General features: G+C 33.8%; 2 protein-coding genes and 1 long non-coding RNA gene across 5 annotated transcripts in view; 1 reads left to right on the top strand and 2 right to left on the bottom strand.

The window, feature by feature from the left end:
* LOC117212361 (chitin synthase chs-2) overlaps window positions 1–6,991 on the bottom strand; it is a 34,056-nt gene extending 27,065 nt beyond the window's left edge. Inside the window, exon 1 of one of the 3 annotated variants that reach the window (XM_033457159.1) lies at window positions 6,346–6,991. The gene's annotated coding sequence lies outside the window, so the exon portion shown is untranslated. Of the gene's footprint in view, window positions 1–2,189; window positions 2,217–6,345 lie in introns of those variants that run through there. The other 2 variants (XM_033457134.1, XM_033457152.1) reach the window with 2 other exon arrangements.
* A 5,177-nt stretch (window positions 6,992–12,168) lies between these two features.
* Window positions 12,169–18,923, top strand: LOC117210741 (sterol O-acyltransferase 1). The gene is made up of 9 exons (XM_033454046.1): window positions 12,169–12,624; window positions 12,822–12,895; window positions 13,408–13,535; window positions 14,609–14,779; window positions 15,293–15,441; window positions 15,522–15,661; window positions 15,994–16,157; window positions 16,810–17,083; window positions 17,494–18,923. Exons 1-9 carry the CDS (start codon window positions 12,555–12,557, stop codon window positions 17,911–17,913), a joined length of 1,590 nt encoding a protein of 529 aa, XP_033309937.1. The 5' UTR covers window positions 12,169–12,554; the 3' UTR covers window positions 17,914–18,923.
* LOC117210746 lies at window positions 16,995–17,495 on the bottom strand. Its single transcript, XR_004488151.1, has 2 exons — window positions 17,284–17,495; window positions 16,995–17,150 (listed from the first exon to the last, which is right to left on the bottom strand). It is a non-coding gene; the product is annotated as an uncharacterized LOC117210746 (long non-coding RNA).
* Window positions 18,924–19,718: the final 795 nt, after the last annotated feature.

Below are 19,718 nucleotides of genomic sequence, written 5' to 3'. Positions count from 1 at the left end.
AGACAAGCCAAAAGAACTGACACACGGATTCATTTTTCAGCAAACAAGCGGATCCCGCAATCTTGTCCCTTTCGTTTCGCAGAATGACGAAAAGAAGACGAAGGGAAACGATCGATGATTCGAATCAAGAAGGAATTTACGAAAACGGTATCGCGTGCGAATGAATCACGGGATTAAGAAAAGGGAGACACTTTCGCAGAAGAACGCGAGCCTAGGGAGAAAGGAATGACCTTGCAATGGAGGATATTTCGAATCGATTACACGGATAGTACACGTACAAAGACGCGAGCGACGATTAACCAGTTCCCCTCGCTGTGAATTCTTTGTGAATCAACAGTTTTCCCGCGTATCCGGTAACCCGCTTCCTCTTTTATATCCTAGTGTCGCCGATGGGTTACTGTGTCTCTAGGCGCAACGCGTGATTCCCACGCGACGCGTGTGATTCACTTGACTTTGTCATCTTCGATCGCTTTCTTAATGCCACACGCGAGTTCTTCGAAAGTTTGCCGCAGGAAAAACTCAACGCGGGAGAAATATTACATCGTGTCTGAGTGAATCTGCCGAGGTCGTGGCGTGTTCTTCATGGATGGTGTGGAATTTGGACGATTGGATTACGGAGAAACGTAGAAAGTATAAATACGTAGGCAAATTGGAATTTTTTTAAAGATTGTTAAGGCAACGGACCTTAAGCGAAGATTTGTTTCACTCAGTAAAAATTATAATGATTACTACGCTGTGGATATTGCACGTTTCTGATGAATGGTGGGATTTACAATCGCGGGAAAATGAAAAATGCGCCACTTAGTAGCCACTTTGATGCCCGGGAAGTAGAGAGAAAGGTGATGATTAAACTGCGGATGTTTGTGCGTAAAAATACAAATTTTTATCAACGTTAATAAGGAAATAGAGCTTGAACGAAAATTTGTTTCGTTCGCTAAATGTTAGAACGATTATTTTAACGACGAACCACGATATATTGTATGTATATATTATACGAGCACAACTAGAGAAATGAATCCTAAATAGGGATTTGTCTCACTGAATATTCTAAGAGTAATCGTATACCTTTCGTACCGTTAAATTCTTTCATACGTTAGGCTGAACGTAAATTGAAAGTTGCACATTGTTGTAACTTTATTGTTTCTTTGCTTTTTAACTACATATCGTTTCGTTTGTGAATTACATCAATTTCATACTAAAATAATAGAAGGGATATCCGTTTAAATAGTAGGTATATATGCATATAATTGATTAATTAAATTAATATTTGAATATTGAAATAATGATAGATTAATATATGTCGGATGGAATTCTACCATAATATTCATAATGTAATATCTCTTGGATGGGCATCATTTTCTAAACTTGTAAATCGTTATATAATTAGACAAAATTTCAACATTTTGAAAATAATAATTTAAGCATTTTACGTTCGTCTGTCTTTGACATTAACAGCGTCGCAACAATTTCGAAACTCGCTATGAGAAGATAGTCAGATGAGTGAATACTAATTCGATGCAACACCAGTAACAGCGTAATCTATTATTGGATTGCACGTCAAATACTATGTATGTACTTAGTTGTTTAATCGTGAGAAAGGATCTTCTCTTCACCTATATGTATCGTATCTATATAAATGCATTTCTTTATATGTACTATTAAAATATATTTTAAAGACAAATCGTACGGTAATGTAATGTTAAGTAAATAAAAGTGTAAGATTTGGAATTGCTTTCTTATGATCAAATAACGTGTAAAATTGTGTTATAAATTATTGTAAGATAACGGAATAAATATATTTTATCAATGCACTTTTGTACTAATACACTTGTCAATGTATATTACGATCGAATATTTGATATTTATCTAAATTGGATTTCTCTGTTCAATTACCACGGATTATTTCTACTTATTCGAGCTAGTTTATTTTCTTGGAATAACGAAAAAGAAAAATAAGATTCTTGAACGAGTGACAGAAAGATAATAATGTCCCCTGATATATGATATTGCAGTGAACGTTCTTCAAAAGATATTCAGTGAACGCAACTTTCAAAGTTACATCGTATCGATCGATATGGCGTGAATATTGAAATCTTTTTGAAAAATATTATCGATACGCACGTGTAAAAGAATCGTATTTCGTTCGAATGATTCGATGTAATTCGACATAATTTGAAGAAAATAATTACCTTGATAGCTCAGGAACTAATAAACCTCAATGACGAGAGACAATGCGATTCTAAGATATAAGTCACACTGAAATCTACTATGTATGAGTTTAACAATAATTTCTTAATCTCGATAACGTTGCATCATTATCATTTTCTTTGTCGTATTTTATCTTCCGTTGCTACGACATTCAAGGAATTGTAACGTAAACTTTGTGACAGGAATTAAAAATTAAAATATGCTGGGCTATCGATAATATTAACTAGTATTTGTACGTGTATTTATTCAATTACTTCCTGTCATTAATTTATTTCTATCATACCTGTAATATCATATCTTTTCAAATCTATTAATTACAACAGATTTTAACTAGAACGATGAAAATTGAAATAGATTCTACAATTGCACTTAATTGCAAACTGCATTATCTTTATCGTTCTTTCAATCTTTAATCCGGTCTGTTTGCGCAATTTCAGTTGCCACATGTAGTGGACATGTAAGAGATAATAAAACCGATAACGATCATCATAATGCTATTTACACATATATGGGTCAATGTCTATGTTGATCGACCTTAGAAAAGTATTAAAAGGAAAATCATTTTTATTAGAAGTAAAAATTAAACCCGTCTATCGCGAACATATCGATAGCAATCGCATGATTTTTTTCTCCTTGACGGATCCCATTTTTAATCGATGACTGTAGCAAAAAACAGTTGCGTACCGATTTACAATTTAGAAGCTTCAAAGTTCAGAACATCGTGGCTTATTGTTCCTCGATGATTCAAGAGAGATAATAGCGAATTTTATTACAAAGGGAAGATTTTCATCGGAAGATAAGACATTTTTCTAAATTCAAGGAACTGAATCATTTTTCATCACGCGGTTCAGAAATGTTATTACTTGGAATATCTAGTAAGTCTACAGGTGCTGGAATAATTTTTCTTTAACTTCTTAAAAACACGTAATGGGTGAAAATTGTACAAGGGTGATATTAAAACGCTATAGTTGAGATAGTAAGAATTCAGTTTATTAAACAGATTATTAAACAGTATCCGTTTAAATATTGTTTGGCTATAAGAGGAAAAGGTTATAGTTCACCATAGTTTCTCGCTTCAGTCAGAAATCTACGGATTGACAGACCTTACAAATGAATCGTTTAGTAGCAGTACAATGGTATATTGATAAAGTACAACCATTGAATAATAAACAAAGAAAATAAAATTTTCAAGGTATGGATATAGAGATATGTCATTTCTAAATTCTACAGTATTATAGAAAGCAAATGTAATTTTTTGTAAGTAAAAAATAACTTACGGACGGATTAAAATTAACTTGTGGCACGAATTTATGGATTAACTTGATACTTTCGTTGATTTACTTCTCATATCATTTCTTGTTGTTTCAATCTATCTTTAAAATACATATTTACAATCAAAGATTCACCTGTTCAAACGACACATTACAACTCGTTAATTGAACACTGTACAAGCGTGTAAAGAGTACTCTCAGGTTCTCGATGTAAAAATTTAGATATTACATAGATATTAGGTTGACAAAGACACCTATGACGACGATGTATCATTACAGGATATGTCATCCATTATTTGATCGACCATTTTATAGAACATCCTGAGATACAAAGAGGCGTATCAAGATAAAGTAGCCTCTCAAATTATTTAATAATTACTCGAATCTTGATTAATGTCGATTATAATATCGCCTTATCCAATATCAACGTATTATCAGACTTCGTTGATATTCATCTTATACATTTGACACTTAATCGATATGCGAATTTAGCACAGAAAATCCTACGTAACGAAACTTTGGAGACACTTTACTTTGTAAATAAATTAAAAATAAGTTGAAACGAATTGGAAACAGAAAAAAATCGGAAAGAAATTAGTAAATTAGGAACTGTTGTTTGATACAAATAATTTGCATAGAAGTATGTATTCCTATTTAAACCATTCTATCAACGGAAACTCAAAGGGAACCACTTTCTTGCCAATTATGCAACATGCAATCGAAAACATATAACATCGATCACGCAACGCACCGCGATTAAAGAGTCGAACAAGAAGCGCACCATACTTTCTAGACGATCGCTTCGATCCTCGACAAATTAGTATCTCGAAACGAGGAAAAAAAGGAGAATAATCAACGAAAGTGAGAACAGTAGGAAAGAGAGAAAGAGAGCAAGAGACGGCATCGGCAACACGTCAGACCGTCCTATAAATATCTAATTTCCACCTCACGCCCTCGTCGCTCTTTTGCAATACCGTTATACGTTAGCGTGTTGTCTTGCAAAATGATCAATGAAATCTCAATCACTAGTACTGATATGGAAATCATGCATTCTCATAATTAGACAGCGGTACCGTACGCGACGGCTGACACGAATAACTTGTTCCTTTATTTTCCTACATTTAGTAATTATTAACATTACTATTAAATTATATTTATCAATTTAGAAACTTGTACATTAAATTGTTTATTACATTGCACATTAAATTGTATAAATACATTATAAATTTATAGAAATAGTACAATACAAATTGCTGCTTAGTTATAAATAGATTATGAATATTTATACAAATTAATACCTTGCTAAGTACAATCGAGAAAATGGAATTTAAACAAAGATTTTTCCCAATTACCCAATACTGTACATATAACATTCTATGTTATGTATATTTGCATATCTTATGTATTTTGTGTACTATGACATTTTTAAATTTCCCATAAGTGGTAAAAAATTCGCGTACTTAATAAAATTACAATATTTCGCAGAATATTTTTCGTTCTGTCTCGATGATCAGAAACTTTGCCGCGTTTTCTAATGCGATGACAAACGAGACGCGCGACACTTGTCACATTTATTACAATTTCGTGACAAGTGACTAGGAACTGGTATTAGGTACAATGACAAGATCGATCGTCTGCTAAAATTTAAGTCTCATTTCTCTGCTGAAATTGAAATTCGACTCGATTCGATTGAAACTCGAACTTCCGACAAGCCGCAAACTTGCAAATCAGGTGTTACATGCTAAATGGTTAGTGGAGAAACCATATATTTCCTAAGAAGGAATTTTTGTTACCCAGAAATAAACTCTCCTATCATTTTTCTATAAAATTCTAGGCTACAAGAATTTGAAAATTTTTAAGTGACATTTGCATATTTAAAGTTTAAACTCATACGTAATGAAAAATATAATTTAATCTGACAAAATTTAACGGCAGGGGTAAATATCGACAGAGGTTCGTAACAAATATTCTACGAATAATCATAACACAATAATTAACAAACAAACAGAATTACAAATCTGTTACCACGAAGCTAACGTTAAACGTTAAATACAACTGATATGATAATAAATAAATTCATAATTCATATTATGGATATTTTATAGAAAATCATCATTCTGCGTCTCTTTAGTAAAGGCAACGATTAATTAATGCCATCAAACCAGTGGATTGATGGAAGAAGCGAAAGAGTTATAAAACTATGTAAAACTATAAATAGATAGTATTATAGAAATGGAAGAAAAGATGAAAGAGAATTTAGATGTATATTCATAGATGAACCATACGTCTTCCATAAAGAGAATTTAAACAAACGAAACGTAATTTGATGTAACCCGACGAAATCGATGTAAGTCGACACTGCAGATGACAAGCATTTCCATAATTTATCCGGTTCGTCAGGGTTCATCGCCTTCTACCAACGAGCAAAAAGCGTCAAACGCATTGCCAAGTGGTTCAGTAATCCCGTGATTCCAAGTAAAACAGCTGTCATCGGTTGGCAAGACGGTCGGAAGCGATCGGATCATTCACGAAATTACGAAACCTCATGGCTTCGATGTACAATAGAAAGTCAACAGTCGCGCCAGAGAAACGTTCCCTAGAAAGAAAGAAACGGGTCACGTACTCTGGCCACGGGACCACGATTTCGAACCGATTGGAATTCGCCTGGTCCCGCGCGTTCGATGGAAGCAAAACTCAACCGCATAAGCGATACAACAAAACGAAATACGACGATAAAAATAAAAATAATGATATTCGCGCATCGAAGATCACGTTGTACCGCGCGATTCGTCTCGAGAACACGGCGATACCGCACTTTCTCCGCGTCGCATCGTCGATGAAAACACAAGCACAGAACACCACGTACCTGCTAGACGAAAGTGAAATCTCCTCTTACAGTCGAAACAGAAACCGATCAGACCGATTCGTCCAACGGGATCAGCGGAGCAAAGCCGTCAGCCGATCGTCAACGATGCTTTTGACAGGCTCTTTAACTTCCTGGCGAACAACAAAATCCCTCGTTTCCTCTTGATCGTATAAAGACACTATTTCTACCAAGTAAATACACCATTCACCATCCAGAAGACATGTCGACTGTTGGGTCGATCACCGATCACCGGCCACGGAACCACGGGATTTTCGTGTGCATCCGCGCAGATTGAGAGAACGGTTGTCCGTTGAACACGATCGTTCGAAGGCGGTCGACGACCAAGGATCTTCGTAATCGCCCAGGTGAAAGCCGTTTAGGTGAGCGGCGAGCGAGCGACTGGCTTAGCCACGATCTACCAGAGGTACCAGAAGCGATTCAGAATCCCCCCTTGCTTGCCTCTCTTCGCTATAACTTTCACGGCATACACGAGGCTAGAGAGCGAGTCTCTCTTTCTCTCTTTCCTTCCTCTCACGATTTTTCAAAGCCTCCTCTCCGTCGCCCCTTCTTCGTCTCGCAAATCCCAGACCCGCTGCCCCTTCGACGATTTTTTATGTCAAACCCGGTTGACCGATGCTTGGGGACACGTGCAACAACGGGCAATCTATCGCTTGGAATTCAGGCTCATTGCGAAATTTTACGATACCAAGAAATATATCGAAGATACCGAAGAACCGGAAGAGAATCCTCGAGAATGAGGATTTCTTTCCGAGTACGAAGCTTCCCTACGGTAGGTAATTTCTTGCTGATTACAATATTTTTAAATTTTTGCTAAGTACGATCGGAAGTTATGACGCTTGGTGATTCGATCCAGGATTTGATAGTTTATCAGGACGGTACTTTTGCTTCTCACCTTGGCTCGGTTGTTCTATAAAGAGTTAGAAACACATGGTGTCGAGGTTCGTGTCATGAGAACGTTCTTGCGAAATTGCGACTATGACGTTCGAGAAACGCGTTCATATAGAATATCGAAATGACTGAAACGATTCGAATAGCCGATCCGATTGCTCTATCAACGTCCTTGGGCTTACGTCACTCACTATCATCGCCTGAAGATGTTATCGTTATCAGATATTTGATCGATCTCTGATATCTTTATCCGTTCTAGTATGCTCGAATTGATTAATTTAGTTCCAATTAACGATAGAAAATTTCTAATTTATGTTAACAAAGAAAGATAGAAATTTGAAAAAGTGGCTGCTCCGAAGAATTATTTGATAAGGAAATGCCCTGTAAACCGATTGAGATACGTCGCTTTTACGATGAATTTTTCTTTAACGGTTCCATCGAACGTTTAGCAATAATCTCGATGAATTTGCATATTGCGATATCAGTTACGGCCGCGTAATTAATTGTGCGTGCAACGAACGCGTCCGCTTAAATTGCACTCGACCCGAACTAAACACCTTCGCTGTTTCCGAGCGTTGCATTTATCCAGAAGGTCGTATTTGGACATCTTGCGAAGATTCGCGGATATCCGTTCTGTCTGGATAGATGGCTTGATCGAAGATATTTAAGAAAACGATATAATATAGTCAGCGAATAGTCTTTCCTGACTTGGAACTTTTAATTTTCAATATTAATTATGTATATTGCCTGTTTGTTTGTTTCCTTTAAATTATACGAAGATGTCATAAGTATAGTGTCGAGCACGAGATTGATTACAATGATGAGAACCGAGGATACTGTTTATTGTGGAAAGGCGCGCTTCATTCACTCGCAGCTCTCATTAACGACTTTTTAATAACTCTTCGTGTTTATTTATCGTAGACGTAAAATTATTTCCCTTTCAGTTGGCGTAAATTCAACGAACTTTACAGATACTAAAAGAATGGAAAGATGAATATACAGGAAAATGCCTCTTCGTATTTACATTTCTAATTGTTACACACATTTTAAACGATTAATCGCAAGATAGAAGGGATAATTTAAACGTGTACTGAACACATCCGTGGCGTGACGCACGTTCTACGAGGCATCGATGTCTCCAACATTTTGAAAAAGATCACAGTATGCGATTGAGATGAACGTTAAATTCTAATTTTCATCGCCAAAAATAATCTTTCTACAAATTCTACATAATTCTACAAATATAATAACGCTTTTAATTTTACCAAACACTGCCAAATTCAAATACATAAATTCGCACCGAATAAATTATCGAAAGATAGTTTGAATCTAATATGAAACGATATGTGCGTAAATATAAATACCTAATAGAGAAAAAATATGATAATTAACATAGATTTATGAAATTTCGATAATAAAGCTAAAATTTCCTACTTAAATAAAGAAATAAACAGATTATTAGTTGATTTAGAAAGTACATGTACAATGTTAAAACAATATTGTAAATTATCGCAGCAAAGATCACAAAAATCAAAGTTCTCCAACATGGAGTTGCGATGATATCCTCTGTGCAACTGCAGCTTTATTATGTCAACATCTACCAACAGATGGCAGAACATTATCGATATGACGGTAGTTCAGTAAGTAAACAGTGAGTAAGTAAGTACACATAAATGTTTTGTTTCGTTATCTATCACTGCCTCATACTTCCATTCTTTTTAAAGTAGCTATTCAATTCACAATTTCAGAATTCGTATGTCATATCTTTTTATTTAATATCATTACGTCATCCTATTTTCTCGGTATCTATCATAGCCACTTTCGAATTTTGAGCATTTCTTCTATTTCAATTGAATTAATTTCAATTTACTTTTTCTAGTATTGAAAGTTACTATTGATAATCGTCTGTTAGTATCTTTGGTCAATGTAAAATATTATTCATTCAGTTTCGTTGTATCAACGTATCTTCGATATTCCGTGTCTCGTCGATTCAATTTTTCCCAGAATGAAGATTTTCGAATCACGTTGGAAATTTGAAAAATAAAATTGCCGACGATATGGATCAAAATTTTAAAGGAACGTTTAATCATCCGAATCAACAAATTTTCTAATTTCGTACGTATATATTTACTCTGCATACGTTATTTCGATATTTAATAATAAAATACTTGTTTCACAATGCTCGATAAAGCATGAAACGATGTAAAAATAAAAAGAAACAAAAATATGTTTCGATTACTAAAAGTTCTAATGAAAAATATATATTTGGGTTTATAACAGCCAGTAATTTTTCCTGTCCTCTATCTCAAAATGAAACTCTCAACGTTTTATTTGTGATGACTAAGAAGGAAGGAAATGAAACGAAAGGAAACCCAGGTACCTACAGTAAACTATACAAATATTATAATATCAGTAAATTGTAAACGAAAGTATCTTAGAGAAGATACGAGAAAATCGAAGGGGTGATAAAGAGAACGGAAAATACGATGCGATAACTTGGGCATTGGCTTCAGCTATTTCTTTCATGAATCGATGATGATTTATTCTTAAAATAACATGAAAACATCGAAAACTTATACACGAATTTGCTTGATACTTATTCCTAAGGATACGATAACTGCAACACCGTGTGCTTTTATTACAGGGAAAACAGATATAAAGGCCATTATTCCCATTGTTGGCCTGTTATCTTTTCTATGCGAGTCGAGTAGGAGAGGCGACCAAAGAGCAAAATGGACTAACGTCTTCATGATGTGATACATTACGAGTACGAAAAATTTCTAATTTCTAATATAAAATATAATATAATATTAAAGGAAGAAAAATAAATATTCTTTCTCTTTTTATAATTAAACTGAGAATATTCATGTATTTGTGAGAAATTTAGAATAAATTTTAAGGAAATTTGGTATATCTTTATACGATCGACGTCAATATCAGCTTTGTTATGGTGGTTAGGTTAGGTTTAGGTTGGGGTTAGGTAATCGGTTTCGAGATAAAACTGGTTAGGAAATGTAATCGCTAAGGGATTCGTTCGATCTACGAGGTTCTTGACACCCTAACATTTAATAAACTGTGTAATTTGTATAAATAATCGTTCCTATACGATGCGAATAACAAATATCATTTTACGTATCAGTAGAATAATAATTGGTCCAACGATACGTATAATTCTTTTGTTTTTCGAGTAAATCTTTTGTAGCTATTAATAAGTCAAATTATCGATAGGAGCAATTTCGCAAATCACCGTGATTTGCTTGCTTTTTTGCTTTTATCGTTTAATATAAATATTCGCCGTCCTGCATATAAATGCAAAGAGAGTTTCGTTACGAACTTCCAAGTTTCATGGCTACGTATAGTAAAGTGGTTTAATTATTGGAAGCATAAGAGTTTCTGTAATGCTTGCAAATTAAAGATTTTTTGTTACGTGTATTAAATTCCGTAAATAATAATAAAATGAGACTGACACTGTAAGTGAAATTATATAATTTGACCTTATTTTCATATTTTAAAATTAAAATACGTAGATACACGTCAAAACATAACATTCAATATGATAAAAGTGACCCTAACGCGAAATTGTATATGATATTTATAAACACTCACAGGCTTATCGTATGATCTTTAGCCTAACCCAAAACTGTGCTAAATCTATTAATCAATCTTATCAAAAATTCTACCAAATACAATTCGTTCTGGATAATTAAAAAATTTGCTTACAGTCGTAATTAATAATTGACGTTATTCGTCAATAATTCTGCAATTATACAATCTGTTTGTTGGCTAGCTTAAATCGCGTAAATAAGTTGTTGCAATTATATCGAATTACTAATAACACGGAGTTAAATACTTTATTTTAGACAATTTTCATTCTTCTTAGAAAATCAGTTTAAAGATTTCTCTTTATGGTAACAAGAATATTTTATTTGATATCTTACTAACGTTTCTCGAGTTTCGCGGAAGAACAACTTTCCCCTCGTAAAATATAAACGGGAAACAGTAAGACGAATTTATTCTTCGGTATAAAGTCAAAGCAACGATTACTTCGAATTAGATTAACTTTAACATTTAACATTTACAATAAAAAAACATAGATTATAGAATCTAGGATAAAAAATGCAAACTGTAGAGTACAGGATATAAGATCTTGAAAAGATAATTAACGAACAAATTTTCTTCTAAAACAACGAATAAAGAATTGAAATAAAAATTGAAAAAGATCTTATTGTAGCAAGAACGCACCTAATTCCTATTATTTCGTTCCTAGAAACAGACTTGCGAAAACAAGCACCGAGTCGTGAAACTATCCTAAGAAGCAATAAAATTTCTCGGGTATGCATAACGTGCAACGAGTTCCGAATATTTTTCAGCCTGTAATTTACACTGCGTATTGTCCGTATCTCTTGGTTCGGCGTTGTTTCGCGCTGTGAACGCGACAGATTCAGTAAACGTCCAGGCAAGCCGCAAACCGCTATTGCAATTACTTAATCAGAAGAGACGAGGACATAGAAACGAGTGACGAGTGCGCGTGTACTCGACGAAGAATGAAAGGACGATATCGACGCCTAGATGAAAGAAACGCGGGTGATTCTACTGCCACGCGATCAGCTGAAAAATTCGATAATCGTTGGTACGGTCGCCTGTATTCTTGTACGTTCTGTATGCTTGTGCTCTTCCCGATCCGGCCGATGAATCAGTAGCGGTTTGCGCCTTGTATAGTGTAAACGCTTCCCTAACTTCTAACGTCGTTCAGTCGATTCGTTTTCGAACCTTTTCAGTCGTGAAAATCGGCTAAGTCGGTTATCGGTTAAAATTGAATGGATTCGAATTATCACAGTGCTCGAACTGATTTTAAATCGTCGACGTTTCCGAAACGATTTCTTTTTCTATCATCGACATCTCGAAATCGATCTATTTTTTAAACATCATTGCCGTTGAAGTGGCCATTAGGCATATTAGCTGTTCGAATCGTCGTATGTGTTTTTAAATCAACTCGTCTTCGAAGCTCTACGAACAATAAATTAATTCACAACATCAAGCAAAATACTATTTCCTTCGGATCGAGTGCCTACGATTTCAGTAATATTCACTTGATTGGTCCACAGGTTTGTCACGATTTAGCGATATCTGTACAGATCTCGGGATACTTGGCGCAGATTATTCCAATATTTCCGGGGTGAATTGCCAACCGTATGGCATTTTTGTGAAACCTGACCGGTATCGAGGTCCTCCGAGGTTCATTGAATATAAAATAATGAATCGTTGAATCGCAGATAAGGGAAAACGAATAACGAACTATAATGGAACACGTTACCAGTAAGAATATCAGTGAGAATACCAGTGAGACGCAGGAGGATCCGAAGACACAAAGTACGTGCTGAATTGATTTTATAGCGATATTGACATTATTACCTTTAAGGAGGAGATTGTACTCGATACAGATACGTACTTTTCGAAAATTTCTTTAAAACGACAGGCAAATAATTGCAATTGACAGATGAGAGTACGATTAAAGCGAAGTTTTGAATATCTTGCAAGCATTGTATGTTTTTATTACTTTATTGCAGACATGGAGTCCATCAAATTCAAGCAACGTGCAGTGCGTGATATAATTATCAATGAAGTGCAAGGACAAATGCAGGTGTGAAAAATCAAACTGTAATTTATAATAATTCGCGTATAGTATAATCGATTTATATTAATTCATCTGAATGTTGTCTTCTTAATAGAATCCAATAAAATTCGAGAACAGATGGTAACGCCAGATGTTCGTATCTTGCTAATTCACAAACTCGTTTAATTTTAATAGAGGAATCTAATAAATATAATTAATTCTTTGTTTAAGTAATTGATCAAACACATACACGATCGATCTAATTAATTTTTGGAACTATTGTAAAATACAGGAAACTGTAAATTTGCGTATGTTCATTACCACTGATTCGTTTGATTCGATTAAGTGAAATTAATTAATAATGAAAGCGTACAATTACACGATGATTGTAAAAGCACTAAAGGATAAATTGGAAACGTTATTATACGGGCGCATTGATCGATTACTGGACGCTATGGGCTTGTTAAAAGTTAAAATTGACTTTATAAAATAAACTTGTTAAAGGCGGTAATAAAATATAATTATCTTTTTTTCTACAGGAAATTAGGCAAGACATTTTGGAGATCATTAACAGCCAAATGAACGATATGATATCGGAAATAATGAGCAGATTCAATTCAACGGAGTTGAAAGATCTAACGGAGTCCGAGAAATACTCTAACAGAACGTAATTGCATAATCGCACTTAAACCTTGATATTACACTCTTCTATGCTCACATTACTTTCGACTTACACTATTGCATTCGCTGCTGATTTTATACATATATGCGACTTTTCCTTATGCTTCACTTCCATCCTTCAGGAGCAACTATTCGATATCAATTATTTTTTAAATTGACAAATTATTTTGCTCCTGTGCATTATCGCAAGTTAATTAAATCGATTGCTTCGCTGTATTTAATCAAAATTAAGAAAAGATCAAATATTTTTTCGAAAAAGAATTCTTGAACGTAGAAAAAAGGAATTTAACCCCTTGAAGTCAAAAGATTCATTTCATATCCGTTTCTTTAGATTCGGAACGAAAATTTCAATTTTATATTTCGTTTAAATTGCATCCAAAATTATTTATTTGTCCATGGTTCATACGAGTACAACACTATGGTAGCCAACTGACAATTGCAAAGAAAGGAGAACAATTTTTCTCTTGGAAGATATAGGTGGCAATTTTCGAGTAAATAATTCGCGCCAACGTTTAACTGTGAAACAAAGATTTGACCACGCGTTTGACTGCTTTGACCTGATTCGACAAACTTTAGTGTATTCTATTGTTTGTACACAACATATGTATATGTACAACGTTCAAAAACTAATAACAATAGTAAAATTATAAAGAATAATATTGCGGTCAGAAAGCTAAAAACGAAGCTACATTATATTAGAGAGAAGAAAGAAAAGAATTGTACACTGTGTTTGTAAAGATTAATAAGCAAAGGAACCAATACATGAACGATAAAATGACATTCTTTCGTGCTATCATAATTTTGTATACGTGCTATAAAAACATGATAAAAGTATAAAGCAAGATACATTGAACTTAAGTACATACATATCCAAAGCTGTTTTCGCGAATTAGATAATTTCGCAATTTCTGTCCATTTCTTTTCTTTTTTTTTCATGATCCACGTTAAAAAAAAAAATTTAATTTATCAATTGATATCAATTGATATTTTTGTCGCAAGTAATTGAATGTTAAATCTAATTTGTTAAATACTGATCGTTTCATTGTCATTTTACTATAGGAAACCAACAAAGGAGAACATGTTACCTACCAAACAATTTCTTCAAAGAAATTCTCTATTGACCGACCTGTACGAGATTAAACATATTCGTACCCTTTATAATGCCATCGTAGCAATGTTGATAATTCTCTTAATACACACCGCTGCGTACGATATCCGTCACATAGGCTCGTAAGTACACGCGTACTCCTTGCACTCATTTATCTTAATATTTCTTTACCAAAAAGAATCAACACTCGAGAAAATATTTACTCGAATCGATCGTTATGTAAAATCGAGCTCGATGTAAACAGTAAAAATCGTCGTATTGGAAGTAATAGAAAGAGAAATCTTCAAATTGAAATTAATTGATACCATTAGAGTCTTTGAATTTTTGTGTCTCAATTTCACTTTTCTTTCGATGAGGCAAAAAATACTTTGACGTTTTAGATAAAACTTTGCCATAAGATTGAAATAAGAAGTGAGACGTATCGAATTATCTATCGTGTTTTCCACAACTTTAAGCAATTTCTTAGCAACGATAGAAAAATACGATTAGATGATAAGTGACCCAAGAAACATAACAGAGTTACGACGAAGTATCTTAATAAAATAAAATGTATTTGAGAATAATAAGATAGAAAAGTACTATGAAATATAATACATGCAAAAATCTTCGATCGTCCACATAATTTATTCTTTCAGGCCTAATCTCGGCATCGACACAGTGCGAGCTGGTTTTGCCAAATTTCCAATAGTATTGCTCATTTGGACCCTTATGAAGTTATCGGTTCTAGGAGTATACCCTACTTTCTGTTGTTGGGCCACTCGTCGCCTCAAATACGAGCCAAATTGTAAGTTAATTTCGATTCAGTTATCTTCAGATTTTAATCAACTTCGAGCTACTGATGCTTACAAATTTTTTTTTTTGCAGCTTTCGCCAAAAAAGTTTGGGATTACGTATGGCTAGCAAGCATCATCCTATATCTGACTTTCTTATTTATATTTCCTACCAAAGCTTTACTTGACAACGATTTGCCCTTTGCATCTAGTATGATCATTCTCATGGAGCAAGTAAGTATATTTTATAGCAATTGTCATTGACTAATCAAATCATGCGAGGTTAAATCGTTTTCCCGAAATCTTATTTAATTACGAATGAATAATTTCTATCGATAGTGGAAAGAAAATATCATGCAATTATTTACTAACATTTGCCTAATTTATTTTTTTGTAAAATTTATGTAAGGAATATATTCCTATACTTATAATTTCCGGAGAAAAATCTTTTTACAATTGAGAATTGAGAATAGGTATTTGTAATGTAAATTAGTGATAAATTAATACTCGTTAAATTACATCGTAAAATTGCAAGATAAAAATATACCTTCTTATGCATTTCATAGGTCCGGTTAGTCATGAAGATTCATGCATTCATAAGAAGTGTCGCACCAAAATTTTTGTCCTTTAAACCTCATTCAGATACACCAACACCACAGCCACCTGATTTTTCCAAGTATCTCTATTTCTTGTTCGCGCCAACTCTCATTTACCAAGACAGATATCCTAGGTAAGTCGAAAACTTAGGATTATACTTAAATTCAATGATTATCGTTATACGTTGTTATACGTGAGCTGAAATTTAACGTTCTCCAAAATATCTAGAATATTTTCTTCTCTTTCTATAACAATAAAATTTACGTATATTGAATCAAAGTATTCTTTAAATCTATCATCCTGCCGTGTCAAAATCGAAATTCAAGAAACGACACGAGCAAATATTACGCCTTAAGATATGAGAAAGCTTTTCAAAATGTATTATTATGTCTTTAAAAATGACTATCTGCGTCGCTGAATGATCTTTTCCAGTTTCAATGGAGATTTCGAGCACTTGATAATTATTCTATCAAAAGAACAATCGGTGTTTTGATTCTTCTTATCCCTCTACAAGAGATAAAAATTGCAAATATCGAAAGATACGATCAAAAATTTGGATACGCTCGAAAATAAACTTTTCTATAAATATATTTCAATCTTAGATTTTGTACTTTGTTAAGAAATGGAAGAATCGTGCGAGAAACAAATTTTGAATATCAAAAATACACACTCCAATCTTAAATTTCAATCTCATGTATAAATAAGACAAGTACGTATAAAAGAAGATCGACATATTATTTGAAATAAACATTTACATGTAACATATGAAATATTCCACTGTTTAGGTTGAAGCGCATTCGATGGAACATCGTTCTGTCCAATTTCGTCGAAGTAATAACGATCATCATTTTCGTTGCGCTTCTCTACGAGCGATTGTTGTATCCAAACTATCGGGATTTTGGGAAACATCCAGTCGAGGTGGGAAAAGTGATGCTGAATATTCTCAGCTCGATGCTGCCTGGCATTTTAATGTTCGTTTGCGGTTTTTATCTTCTCCTGCATTGTTGGATGAATGCTACCGCTGAACTGTTACGATTCGCAGACAAGATGTTTTATAAAGTAAGTTTCTAAACATCTTCGACGTCACGCTCAATGAAAGATTATCTCAGCGCATGACACATACATCCTGGAAACCAATGAACAGTCAGCAAAAAAAAAAAAAAAAAAGAAAAATATCATCACAGCCTCCAAATTCCATTCACGAAACCACACAATATACTCTAAATGCTTCTGGCATCTCGAATTTCCTAACAGCCTACCTGAGTCATCGAGATCGTTGCATCAAATCTATCGTGTTCATGTGGATGCTTCGTCATCGTTCTTTCCAATCTATCTACTCCTTCCGATCTATCGCAACTTTCTTATGGGACGTTCATCGATTCATGGATTCTCCCTTTATAGATTATTTATACACGCATAACACAATGACAAAATACCAGTAAATTTATATTATACCATTTCAATTGCAGGATTGGTGGAACTCGATCTGCTTCAGCACTTATTATCGAACCTGGAACATCGTGGTACACGATTGGTTATACACTTACATTTACAAGGACATGTACGAGATCCTGACTCCAAGAAACAGGACTATATCTACTTGTGCGGTCTTCGCTATCTCGGCGATCATTCACGAATACATCCTTAGCTTCACCACCCATTTCTTTTATCCAGTTATGTTGATTCTTTTCGGTGTTATTGGCCTTACGGTCGTGTTTGTATTGAAGACTGCTGGAAACGTCTTCCTATGGTTCAGCTTGAGCGTAGGTAATGGAGTAATGGTTAGCTTATACTGCATGGAGTATTTCGCCAGGATCAATTGTCCTCCGGTTCGAGACGATTTCTGGGACGTTTTCATCCCCAGAAGTTGGACGTGTATTTTTAAGTGAGCAAATGTTTTAAGTTTTATTCGAATAGACACTCTGAATATGTTGTGAAAGTGAAGAGACTTGAATTCTTGACTTGAAGAACGGTATAACAGAAGCAGTATAAATTAGTATAGATAAATCGTGAATTATCTGAAGCAGAAGAAATTAAACACAAAGCATTGCGTAAAGCTATATTAATAGATATATATATACATATATACATCTAAGATGTTGTATCTTATGAATATAAAAATGAATATAAAAATATGAAAATACCATCTCTTCAATTTTAGAGAGATGACCCAGGAATAAAAGCCAGGGAATTGAAACTAAGAAAGCAATCATAATCTTTTAATTAGAAAAATAAAAATAATAATGTTTGAATGGTAATGTTTGTATGCTAGGTATCAATGTGTAGATGTATGATGTAATGCTCCCATCCATAAGCTTTCGAGCATTTACACATTTGCGGATTTCGCATAGATTTCTATTTCTTTTACAGATTTATTGCATTATCCTAAAATCTTGATGTTATTTCTAGGCGATATTGAATAATATTTATTAACATATAGTATCGATAAAATTATTATAAACATAGCTAAAAGAAGACATACATACACGGTTAACGTGAAATTATCGAAATGATAAAAGAAAGCTTCACACAAGTTTCTCTTCCGTCTGTTTCTTCACGATGCGATCTATTTGATATGTTTATTTCTTGTGAAATTCGGTATTTCTATATCTTCAAATATCTTTAGATGGTATCAACCATTTTATATTAATTTATCAATTAATTTTTAATAGAATTTAGTTGTTAACAGATACTATTTATACTATCTAAGAATAATATCATAATTACAGTAACATGATTATAGTAACATGATAGATTCGTTAAATTGTCCTTTGTAAAATTTTCATGCGAAATCTGCAAACACGTAATACTTATGAATTTTATTATAAGTCCAAATAGTTATGGACAGAGGTGTATACGTATATGCATAAAGCAATGAAATAAACGACTTATTTGTTTTCTCATGTTATATTTACTCTTTTCTCCTTCCCCTTTCCTCTTTTTTTTTTTTTTTCTTTAGCAACTTCTGATAGAACCAAAGTTGAAGAAACGCGCGAATTTCCAAAAAAGACATAGTCTTTATTATCAAGGCTTACATACGTGTCCCGAGAATTCAGCGTGTATTCGAAGACACTCGTCGATAAAGATAATTATATATATATATATATACTTTATAATTATATGTATATATCTTCTTTTTCTCTATACAGGTCGATGCTTAAATGTACATACACGCGCTAATACAATTATATTTATACAGAGGCTCCTTCACAGATTTGTATTTCCGTTTTCTTCTCTTTCAACAATTCAACTAAACTTAAACTCCTTAATGAAAACTCTTTACAAAAACCAGTTATTCATATTCACAACAACGATTACTATCAATACCAGAACATAAGTACATGTATCCATAATCCGATCAATCAAATTCGAAACATTCACAGTTTCTCGCTTAAAGGTACACGTCCTTCTGGAAATAGGACGATCCAGAAATCGTCTGAAACCACAGAACTATTGATCCTGACGAAATATTCCATACAGCATAAACTAACCGGCACTGCATTACCGATACTCATTCTGAACCAGAGGAACATATTTCACGCACGTGTATCATAGAGAAATAAACATATTCCATATGTACATTCCATAAAATTCTTCCAAGTTTCACGCGACGTTTTCACGGTACGTTAAATTACATCTGAAATTTTACAGTCGTAACATCTTCAATTTTCTAACAGAAAATTCGTTCGCTTTC

The sequence above is a fragment of the Bombus bifarius genome, unplaced genomic scaffold (genome assembly GCF_011952205.1).
Source record: "Bombus bifarius isolate JDL3187 unplaced genomic scaffold, Bbif_JDL3187 scf7180000007970, whole genome shotgun sequence".
Taxonomy (NCBI): Eukaryota; Metazoa; Arthropoda; class Insecta; order Hymenoptera; family Apidae; genus Bombus; species Bombus bifarius.
This window is presented reverse-complemented; position numbering and strand designations above follow the sequence as displayed.

Excerpts from the sequence above, each read along its gene's own strand:
- LOC117210741 (XM_033454046.1), top strand. The coding sequence starts at position 12,555 with ATGGAACACGTTACCAGTAAGAATATCAGTGAGAATACCAGTGAGACG. Across the intron at positions 12,625-12,821 it reads GGAGGATCCGAAGACACAAA|ACATGGAGTCCATCAAATTC; the intron begins GTACGTGCTGAA and ends ACTTTATTGCAG. Across the intron at positions 16,158-16,809 it reads TACCAAGACAGATATCCTAG|GTTGAAGCGCATTCGATGGA; the intron begins GTAAGTCGAAAA and ends TCCACTGTTTAG.